Source organism: Phaseolus vulgaris, chromosome 3 (genome assembly GCF_000499845.2).
Source record: "Phaseolus vulgaris cultivar G19833 chromosome 3, P. vulgaris v2.0, whole genome shotgun sequence".
NCBI lineage: Eukaryota > Viridiplantae > Streptophyta > Magnoliopsida > Fabales > Fabaceae > Phaseolus > Phaseolus vulgaris.
The window spans coordinates 10971140-10982750 of record NC_023757.2 but is presented as its reverse complement, the minus strand read 5'-3'; the positions used below and the strand labels follow the sequence as shown (position 1 = coordinate 10982750).

Genomic DNA, 11611 nt, shown 5'->3' with positions numbered 1-11611 from the left:
GGAATGTGGAAGAAGGTGAAAAACTATGTCTATGTTCAGAATAAGTTATAATATGGTAAAATAATTTCACCAAATCATTCCACGTTCAAATATATAATTTAAAAATATAAGAATAAACTTAAGTTTCCTATGGTTTCAAAGAAAAAAAAACTAAATGGAGTTTTATTTTTCTCTTGGGTTACTCTTTTATTAATTAAAGTAGATGATTGTAGGTATTTTAAAATGAATTATTGCGAAAATGAAAAGGGAAAATTTGTATTGGGTATAGGCTTGTTCTTCTTGTTCCATCTTTGCCTGAGCTTCCAAATAGCCGCACCCCTAAATCGAAGACGAAAACTTTAGAGCTTCCTCATTCACCTTCTCCTTCTTCTCAGGTTCTTTTATCATTCATTTCACTCTAATCTTCATTTTATGTTTACAAAATTACGATAATAATAAAGAAAAAGACCCAACATTCTCGTACCGTGTTGGGTTTCTGCGTTTCTTGACAAAACCCCAGCAAAGTTTGTTGCTTACTTATTTGAATTGTCCATGAAACCCTCTCTGTTGGCAGAGTAGAAGAGAAATGTCAAAACTTGTGTAATGGGTTTACCTTTTGCACATGAAGAGAGCAGCTTTCTCCTCTTATTTCCACTGTTTGCGTTATAGTTATCATAATCCATTTATGGGTTTTGGTCCAAAATGTTTGAATGTGAAATTTTCCTCTTCTTTGGATTCAAGCAATGCCAGACCTTTTCCTGATTACTCCCCAAAAAAGCCTTCAGTTAAAGACACTGACTTTGTGCACCACCTTTCCACCACCATTAAGCAGCGCCGCTCCGAGCCTCTTCGCCGGATTCTCAAGCCCTTTGAGGCAAAGTTCAAGCCTGACTATTTCATTTGGGTTCTTATGAACATCAAGGATGACTATAAACTTGTGTTAGATTTCTTCAACTGGACGCGCCTTCGGAGGGACCCTTCTTTGGAAGCCCTTTGCATTGTGGTTCATATTGCTGTGGCTTCTAAGGACTTGAGAACGGCTCATAGGCTTGTTTTTGAGTTCTGGGGAAAGCCTCATTTGGATGTTGGTAACTCGTTTGCTCAATTTACTGAGAGGTTGATTTATACTTACAAGGACTGGGGTGCACATCCCTTTGTGTTTGATGTGTTCTTTCAAGTTCTCGTTGAAGCAGGGTTGCTTCTAGAAGCTGGTAAACTGTTTGATAAATTGGTCAATTACGGCGTTCTTTTTTCTGTAGATTCTTGTAATTTGTTTCTAGCTAGGCTATCTAACAGTTTTGATGGGAAAAATATGGCAATTAAGGTGTTTAGAGAGTATCCTGAAGTGGGTGTTTGTTGGAACACCATGTCGTATAATATTATTCTTCACTCACTTTGTCAATTGGGTAAGTTAAAAGAAGCGCATAATCTGCTCATACAAATGGAGTTTAGGGGGAGCTTTCCTGATGTTGTAAGTTATAGTGTTATAATTAATGGATACTGTCAGGTTGAACAGATAGGAAAGGTCTTGAAGCTTTTGGAAGAGTTGCAGGGAAAGGGGTGTAAGCCAAACGAATACACATACAATAGTGTAATTTCCCTTCTTTGTAAGACTGGTAGAGTTGTTGAAGCGGAGCAAGTCCTGAGGGAGATGATAAACCAGAGGATTTTTCCTGATAATGTGGTGTATACAACTCTTATCAGTGGGTTCGGCAAGTCTGGGAATGTTTCAGCTAAATACAAACTGTTTGATGAAATGAGGCATAAGAAAATAGTTCCTGATTGTGTGACGTATACTTCCATGATTAACGGACTCTGTGAAGCTGGAAAGGTTGTTGAAGCACGCAAACTGTTTTGTGAAATGTTTGGAAAAGGATTTGAACCAGATGAAGTTACTTATACTGCTCTTATAGATGGGTATTGCAAGGCCGGAGAAATGAAAGAGGCATTCTCTCTTCACAACCAGATGGTTGAGAAGGGTCTGACTCCTAATGTTGTCACTTATACAGCATTGGTTGATGGCCTGTGTAAACGTGGTGAGGTAGATATAGCAAATGAGCTTCTTCTTGAAATGTCTGAGAAGGGCCTTCAACCAAATGTTTGCACATATAATGCACTAATCAATGGTCTTTGTAAGGTAGGAAATATAGAGCAAGCCATAAAACTTATGGAAGAAATGGATCTGGCAGGGTTTTATCCTGACACTTTTACATATACTACCCTCATTGACGCTTATTGTAAGATGGGTGAAATGGCCAAGGCTCATGAATTGCTGTGGGTTATGCTTGGTAAAAGAATTCAACCTACAATTGTTACTTTCAATGTGCTAATGAATGGGTTTTGCATGTCAGGGATGTTGGAAGATAGTGAAAGACTAATCAAATGGATGTTTGAAAAAGGTATTATGCCGAATGCCACAACATTCAATTTTCTTTTGAAGCAGTACTGTATTAGAACTAACATGCGTGCTACAACACAGATTTATAAGAGGATGTATGCTCAAGGAGTGATGCCTGACAATAATACATATAATATTTTGATTAAAGGGCATTGTAAAGCTAGAAATATGAAAGAGGCATGGTTTTTGCATAAAGAAATGGTTGAAAAGGGATTTAGTCTAACTGCTGCTTCCTATAATGCTCTTATAAAGGGTTTCTATAAGAGGAAGAAATTTGTGGAGGCTAAGAAGCTATTTGAGGAGATGAGAACTCAAGGATTTGTTGCAGAAAAAGAGATATATGATATTTTTGTTGATGTAAATTATGAAGAAGGGAACTGGGAAAATACTCTTGAGCTTTGTGATGAAGCAATAGAGAAATGTCTTGTTAAGAAAACTTAGTTGACTTTTGCGTATGCCACTTTGTGATGGAATTATCAGGGGCAGTAATTGTTGTTTGTGTTGCTTCTTCATTCTTGGTTGCTCAATTGAAAGTAACTTGCATATCATGACACCAGATACTCACCATTAAAGGAGTGACACTTGACTTCCAGGTATTTTCCAATTCCAAAACATTGAAACAGATCACTACAGTAGCTTACACAAACACCCGGGAGTTTTACATCCTTAAATTCCAAAGGAAACTTCAAGATTTTTTAGGATAATGTCGGGATTGTGCAATGTAGGCCTGAATCCCTTTTTCCCAATAATTATACAAAACAAATGTAATAGAGATTTATTCAAATGTGATAGAGATTTTTTTAGTAGAAGAATGTGAATAGACAATTTAAATACAAGTTATTCTTGCAACTTTCTATATTCCTGTTGTAGCTTTCCCATCCTTTAAGACCTGTTATAGAGAACCTGTGATCAATAATGAAAAATTAATGATTATTTGTAGCTTTGTAAAAGATAAACAGAGTGTTGTAGCTTTCCCATCCTTAAATGCGTAATCATGTGCTAAAACTTTAAATTCCTTTAAAGGAATCATTAATAATCATGAAGTGCTAAGATTTGTTTTCACGAAGAAGCATTACTGCTGATGTAAATAAGTCATTAATATTTATTGAAACAAACAAAGGAAACGAAAAATAATGCTTTGACAATGTTTATTGAATTACAAGGAACCTGGGGAGAAGATCCTCCTTCCTGGGATTTCTCCTTCACTAAAGGTTTCATTTTCGTGCAACATAGTTAATGCTCAGTTTCTCAAATGATAACTATCCGAGAATTCCCCACTTATACTCTTACCTATTTAAACTAATTCCCTACATCAAACATTTGAACTGCCTAGCATACCTAATCTTACATGCCACAAATTATTTTTCTAACAAACTACTATCTAGACCTGATTCTAGCAGAAATTGTAACCTGAATTTTGTACACAAGTTTAGTTGGTCCTGAGAATAATGATAATCAGCAAATGTAAAAGTTCCAAATTAGGAATTTCAACTTCACAGTGGTCTAAACATGGACATCTTGCAAGCTACCTGAAGTAGTCACCACTACTTTGTGTTATTGTTTTCTTCTTTATATCTAACGAGGTTTGCTTATTTGTGTTTGTTTCCTAGCATTGGTCTTCTACCTGAGTACTAAGAATTTTGTATCATGGGAGCAGATACATATTTATTTCCACATGGTCAGCTGGTAAATTTTTCTATCTTATTTTTGTACTGTATTATTTTTCTTTCAATGTTCTCAGTATATGGAAGGCATAAGGGTATGGTGTTTAAAGAAATATTTTCCCACTAGTTTTAATTCTCATTTGCCACATGTTAAGGCAAAGGCAAGTATTTGACAATTTCAATATTTGATGATTATATTTGGCCATGTTAACATTGTTTGAGGGATTACTTTATGCTCATGGTTGTCAAACTCGCGAGTCAACTCGTTGACTCGTCCGAGTTTACGTGCCGACTTTGCCTTACCGAGTTAACTCGGTAGCAGACTCGGTTTTGAGGTAAACTCGGTGGACTCGGTGTGGACTTGCGACTCTAGTCTGAGTTGGTGAGTCCAGCTGGGTTTTTTTTTTTTGAAAAACAAAATTGTGTCGTTTTGAATGGGGGACCTGAATGAAATAAAAAAACTTACGTTTTTGCGTTTCGTTTTGTGTTTCTGTTCTGTTCTGTGGAGTGTGGCAGCGATAGATTGAGTTGTGAGTTGCAGTGGTGGTGGTCGTGTCGCGAGTTGCAATGGTGGTGGTCGTGTCGCGAGTTGCTGCAGGTTGCTATAGGTGGTGGTCGCGTTGCGGGTTGCTGTAGGTGGTGGTCGCGTCGCGAGTTGCTGCAGGTGGTGACGTCGCGTCGCGAGTTGCTGCAGGTGGTGACGTCGCGGGTTGCTGCAGGTGGGGCGTCGCGGTGGTGCGTTGCGGTGGTCGCGTCTGAGTGTTCGTCGGACTCGTGGGTTGTTGCTGCTCATCATATAAGGTTAGAGTTGGGTGGTGTGAAATTAGGGTAGGGAAGGGAAGGGATTAGGGTTCTGTTTTTTTTTTTATTGGCTGCAGAATGAACTGTTTTTTAATTGAGAATAGTTGCTGGTTGCCCCGCACTTTTGTATATTTGGACAGAAATTGAATTTGGAGGAGCAGTATTTTTGTTAAGAAATGTCTGGGAGTGGATCAAATTCAAGTGAGCTCAATAGAATTGCATCTGCATCTTCTAATTGAAGTAAAAATGCTCCAGGAAATAGAACTGATGTTGGATGGAAGCATGGGATAGATATTAATGGAAATGGTAAAAAAGTGAAGTGTAGTTATTGTTCAAAGATTGTGAGTGGAGGAATATTTAGGTTCAAACATCATCTTGCTGGAACTAGGGAGGACTCTGAACCTTGTTGTTCTGTTCCAGAAGAAATAAGAGATTTGATGATAAAAATTGTTGCAGAAGCTAAGCAAGCCTCTTTGAAAAAAAGAAAGTTAAATATAATTGATGAAGACCAAGGATGTGAGGGGCTTGAAGAAAGACATATATTTGGTTCTAAAGGAAAAGAAAAAGCTGGTAGTAGGGGGGCAGTTCAAGCTACCATAAATCAAATGATGAAGAAAGGTTATAAAGAAGTGGATGCTCAAGTTGCTGAATTTTTTTACACAAGTGCCATTCCATTTAATGTAATTAAAAATCCAGCTTTTGCAAAGATGTGTGAAATGATTGGAAAATATGGAGCTGGCTATAAACCCCCATCTTATCATGATATTAGAGAAAAACTATTGAAGCAAGCAATTGACAACACTGATTTAGTGCTTCTTGGTGAATAGTCCTAAAGGGACTGTTTTTATGTATTCATTGGACACCTCAGACATATCAAAAACAGCAGATAAAGTTTTTAAGATGTTGGATGACGTTGTTGAATTAGTTGGAGAAGAAAATGTAGTGCAAGTGGTGACTGACATGGTTGTCAAACTCGCGAGTCAACTCGTTGACTCGTCCGAGTTTACGTGCCCACTTTGCCTTACTGAGTTAACTCGGTAGCAGACTCGGTTTTGAGGTAAACTCGGTGGACTCGGTGTGGACTTGCGACTCTGGTCTGAGTTGGCTAGTCCAGCTGGGTTTTTTTTTTTTTTGAAAAACAAAACTGTGTCGTTTTGAATGGGGGACCTGAATGAAATAAAAAAAACTTAGGTTTTTGCGTTTCGTTTTGTGTTTCCGTTCCGTTCTGTTCTGGGGACCTGAATGAAATCAAATTTAATTACTCCTTCTTCTTCTATTACTTATATGATAGTTGGTTGGTTGGTATTGATTACTATTGAATGAATGTATTTAGCTATGAAGAGGTTTGGAAAATAATTTATGCAAGATGGGATAATCAACTTCATAGGCCTCTGCATGCAGCTGCATATTATCTTAATCCCCAATTCCATTATGAACCCGAGTTTAGATCTGATGATCTTGAGGTGAAAGAAGGGTCGTATACATCCATGAGAAGATTGGTTAAGGATGTTGCAGAAAGAAGGATAATTAATGTGCAACTTGTTGAGTATCATTTTGGTATAGGAGCCTTTGCAATGGATGACGCAAAGGAAAGTAGAAAAACAATACTTCCTGGAGAATGGTGGGAGATGTTTGGGTATAGAACTCCAGAGTTGAAGAGGTTTGCTATCCGAATTCTAAGCTTGACTTGTAGCTCTTCTGGATGTGAGCGAAATTGGAGCTCATTTGAAATGGTAATTGAAGTTATTTATAATTTCTTTATTTAATTTTATATGGTTAGTTACTAAATTTCCTATTTAATATAGGTTCATACAAAGAGAAGAAACCGTTTGCATCTGAAAAAGATGAATGATTTGGTGTATGTCATGTACAACTTGAAGTTGAGTAATAAGCAAATTAGATAAAGAGTTGCTCTTCCCTTTGATGATATTCAATCAGATGATGAATGGATAACTGAAGAGGGAGATAATATTGATGAGATTGATCAAGTTCAAGATGCAAATGTTCACTTAAATCCGGCAATAACAGTTCCAACTCTAGATGCATTTGATCTTGAAAATTTGACTTTTGATGTCAATGTGGATGAAGATGAAGATGAAGATGGAGATGATGATGAAGATGATGATGGAGATGATGATGGAGATGATGGAGGAGAGGATATCATTAGAGGATTGGACATAGAAATTTGAATTTCTAATTATTTAATTTCTATGACTTGAATTGAACAATTTAACTTTTGTAGTATTTGTATGACCTTCTTTATTTGAGACTTTGGAAGTTAGATGATTTGGTATATTATTAATTCTCATTCAGGACTAAATGTAGTTATTTACACTATTTTTACTTTTTTAATATGAAAGTAGACTCTTACGATTCTACGAATCGAGTCTACTGAGCTTCCACGAGTCTACGTAGACTCGCGAGTTTGACAACCATGTTTATGCTGGTTATTCTATGGTGTTAAGTTCGAGGGACGAGTTTTGACTCGGATTGTACTGTTTTTAGCCTCCAACCCAACGCTACAAAGTTGTCTTGTTGGTTGTTCGCCTGCCTAAGGTGGTGAGACATGATAATGGCTCAGTTTCTTCCAACATATGTTTCAATATATTCACTGTTCTTGATAGAGATACAGGAGTGCTCTTCTGATTGGAAAACAGAAATCATTATATGGCATAAATGTGGCTATCGGTAAACCAGTATGTGCTCACAGGAGCTTGAGATTTCCTCGATATCTGGACTTAAATGCATATTTCTGATATGTAGGTATGAATTTACTGTTGTAAAACTGACCCAGAGAGTACTGTAAAAGATAAACAGAGTGTCATTGCTGATGCATGCGTTTTTTCCAGCAACCTCCTAGGACAGGATGTCGATCTTCCAGGAGTGCTTCACAGTCTTGGGATCCTCCTCTAAAAGTCTTGATTTTCCCTGGGGCGGGCTGGATCTCCGCACACAAGACTCAGACTTTCACGATCTTCTCCGTTCTCCTTGGAAAGTTGTGTTGCTCCTTGGAAAGTTGTGTTGTTGGAAAGTGTCTCTGAAATTGGATATGGGGCAGCGGATATGGGGCAGCGGATATGGGGCAGCGGATATGGGGCAGCGGCAGTTTGGGCTGTTGCATTTTCCCACTTTATAAATAGGAGTTTCATGTGCCTCTTCAAACACAACTACTCACATTTGTATTCTCTCCTTTTCACTTCTTATTTCTTTCTCTTTTTATATATTTCTGCAGTCCTGGTTTATTTTGTTCTTAGGAGTTTCTTGCTAGTTGTGAGATCCTTGGTATTATCCGAGAAGTTTCTGTTGTATCCTGGGGGACTTACGCAACACACTAAGTTGTTACAGACAGTGATCATTCACACATTAGGAAGTCAGCTTTGTTCATGTTTTCAGCATACTTCTACATTTACTTCACTGACATTTAAGTTCTTCCTCGGGATCCAGTTTTTGCAATTACAGTGGCTTTATCTGATTTTGTTGTCAATTAAAATGCCTATATTCAAGGCCTCGTATCAAAGCATGAATATTCTGGAGTGGATTTTAGGATGTGAATGTGAACCGGTTTAAATAGAAAGGGAATCTGGGTATAGTGGTAGAAAGTAAGAATATGACTCAATCGGATTCGTTTCAAATTTGTTTTATAAGGTGGGTTTGTATTTTTTATCTCGGCTGAAGAATAATATTTACAATACTTAATACTTGAAGCTAATAACTTAGCAGTGACATTAATGAAAGGTAGGAAGTAGGTGCAGTAAAATGGTTGGAAGGGGTAGGTAACAACAGTACACAACTTCATCCAGCATTCCACGTTCACGTTGTGAACTAACCTCCTAACAGTCTACATCAACAAATCTTCTCATCACTATTGCTTCATTGCTTCATTCTTCTATTTAATTATTAGTAATGAGCATCCAAGTAGAAAGACAAGACAAGTCCATACATGTCAATGAAGAGTGAGGTGAAGTTGTTGGGAGCATGGCCAAGTCCATACGTGTTGAGGGTTCGCATAGCTCTAAACATGAAATCAGTAGAGTATGAGTTCCATGAGGAAAAGTTATCGTCCAAAAGCCAGCTTCTTCTTCAATCCAACCCCATCTACAAGAAAATCCCTGTTCTAATTCATAAGGACAAACCCCTCTGCGAATCTTTGATCATTGTGCAATATGTTGATGATGTTTGGTCCTCTGCCTCTCCCATTCTCCCCTCTCATCCTTATGACTGCGCCATTGCTCGTTTCTGGGCTGTCTATATTGATCAAACGGTATAATAACTCTTAATCCCATGCCATTCTTCCCCACCCTTTTACAATCTTATTTAGTTTTAGTTTTATAAGTGATGCAGTTTTAGGTACAACTTTAAAATAAATAAGTAAGTCATATTTCAATGTGTAGTTTTTCATATATTTCTTTTAAATTTAGTGAAGTTGTCTGACTTTTAAGTAGAAAAAAGTCATACTTTAATGCACAGATTTTCTCTTAATATTATTTTTATGGAAGTCATGCATGCTTACTCTTTTATTTTGCTGAAGTTTATGATAAATTTGTTGATTTGTGTAATAGTCATCTTAAAGAGTTATAAACAACCATTTGTTATAAGTTGACATAATGAATGTGAAGTTTGTGACTACGCGAGCAGTTGTACCCAACCATGAAATCCATTAGAGGAGCTTCGGAGGAGGATGAGAAGAAGAGATTGATAGAGGAGGTGAGAAAAGGATTGGCATTGTTGGAGGATGTGTTTAAAGATAGAAGCAAAGGCAAGGGCTTTTATGGTGGTGACCGAATTGGGTTGTTGGACATTGCACTTGGTAGCATCTTGGGGTGGCTGAGGGTGGTAGAGACATTGAATGGGGTGAAGTTGCTTGAGCAAAGCAACACACCTGAGCTGCTGAAGTGGGCTGAAAGGTTTTCTGCACATGCTGCTGTCAAAGATGTTATGCCAGAGACAGAGAGGCTTCTTGAGTTTTCCAAAACTCTAGTTAAGGGCTAAAAATGGATGCTTTTACCCCAAAGTAATTAAACTTTTTCAATGAAATAACATTGCATGCAGTGTTGCTCATGCATTTCTGAGGGTTCCATTTTCTTAACTTTTTGTTTATTGAAATTTGTGTGGTTGGAACTTCATATGAATATTGTCTCTGGCCTCATTTCTGTGCTTCTGCCTACAATTTAATATCATGGTTTCAATGAATTCAAATCAATCACAAAAAGAGTCTTGGAAAGTTTCTTTTAAAATTAGTAAATAAACACAGAATGTGTAATTTGAGACACAGATGGTAAAAAATGGAGAGAAAAAAAAGTTAATGCAGCTGTAATTTCAACACGACTCAAACATGTTTTAGTTTACGAAAACATGAGTTTTCTTTTAAAGTTAATCTCTGTTTAAATTTTGTAATATAGTTGTTATAGTTATAAAGAGGCTGAAAAGGTACAATTTTGTTAAATAAAATACTAATAAAGAGTAAAATTTAATCAGTGGCTCAAAGTAAAAAAAAAAGCACAATCTTAAGATAAAAGTGTATTTAAAGTTTGTTTATTTATTTAAACATTAAAATTAATATCGTGTTATCTTTATTTAAATGAACCTCTCGCTCGTGTTATCTGCATTTCTTCTTCTCTTCAACTTCCACGATGATGGAAATTTAACATACATATATACATACAAAAATAATTTTGGATGAATCGAAATGGAAAAACAAAAAATAACATGTAAAAGAAAAATGATAATTTGATTAATCAACATTTTTTTTTCTCCTATGGGGGTTTGAATTTCTATTCTTCAAGAGTGATTCAAAATGAATGTTATTTTATTTGATACATCAGATTTGGTGTGAGAATGGAGTGATGGTGAAAGTATGTTCTCTTTATTTCTGTTAAGAAGTGAATTTTAAGTCTAACTCAACCTTATAAAACCGACTCAATGAGGTGAGGTTTGCACCCACTTATATACTATGAAAGACTCTAATCTTTAGTCGATGTGGGATCTCCAACAATTTTTGTTCTTGTCTTAAAATAAGGAAGTAAGGGAAGAGTGGGAAGTTAGTTTGCATCGCATAACATTAATTTAAAAAATTAAAGAAGTAATTTTATTTTTTAAATAATTCATATGAAATGAGAAAATAGTTCATTGTACTAATAAGATGAGATATATTAAATAAAAGTAGAATAAGAAAAAAATTTGTTTACCAAAAAAATGGTTATAATGGAGAATCTCCTTTATATATAGGTATAGATACTATTTAAAATAAATTTTATAATAATTTGACATCTACTACTTTATCTTTCATTTTTTTTATAATTAAAAAAAAATTGACAATCCAACAGTCACATGACAACATACTTTAGGAGTAATGTAGTCATTAAAAAAATTGTAATTATAAAAAAAAAAAAAATAGTAGATATCAAATTGCTGTAAAAATTTATTAGGGTGTCATTAAGAGTAGCCTTTTAGTGTGTTTTTTTCCTTGTGATCTTTCTATCTTAAAACATTGGTCAATTGTGCCGTGTACATGTTCTGCTGAATATATATTTATTAAAAATTATTACCTCAATTAATTGGTTAATCCAATACGAAACTACAATGGAGATTAGACCATATTGATTGTTATTTGCAAATAGAAATCCAAATGAGTGAAGTTGTTTGGTAGTATTGATGATTTTTTGAAAAAGGAATTTAATAAAAAAATTATATAGAGTGAGGGAGAAATAACTTACTCCTTGTATAATGATAATAATAAAAATAGAGGAGAATTAAGAAACTAAGAAATTAA

The 11611-nt window shown here is 35.8% G+C and overlaps 3 protein-coding genes across 3 annotated transcripts; all 3 read left to right on the top strand.

Moving 5' to 3' along the window:
- Positions 1-250: 250 nt before the first annotated feature.
- On the top strand, positions 251-3213 carry LOC137806632 (pentatricopeptide repeat-containing protein At1g05670, mitochondrial). The gene has a single exon (XM_068606846.1). The coding sequence runs from the start codon at positions 602-604 to the stop codon at positions 2816-2818; it is 2217 nt and encodes a 738-aa protein (XP_068462947.1). The 5' UTR covers positions 251-601; the 3' UTR covers positions 2819-3213.
- A 2801-nt stretch (positions 3214-6014) lies between these two features.
- On the top strand, positions 6015-8058 carry LOC137806635 (uncharacterized). The gene is made up of 2 exons (XM_068606848.1): positions 6015-6575; positions 6648-8058. The coding sequence occupies exons 1-2, from the start codon at positions 6162-6164 to the stop codon at positions 6744-6746; spliced, it is 513 nt and encodes a 170-aa protein (XP_068462949.1). The 5' UTR covers positions 6015-6161; the 3' UTR covers positions 6747-8058.
- Positions 8059-8646: 588 nt separating this feature from the next.
- On the top strand, positions 8647-9967 carry LOC137806633 (glutathione S-transferase U17-like). The gene is made up of 2 exons (XM_068606847.1): positions 8647-9103; positions 9478-9967. Exons 1-2 carry the CDS (start codon positions 8783-8785, stop codon positions 9829-9831), a joined length of 675 nt encoding a protein of 224 aa, XP_068462948.1. The 5' UTR covers positions 8647-8782; the 3' UTR covers positions 9832-9967.
- The last annotated feature ends 1644 nt before the right edge of the window (positions 9968-11611 follow it).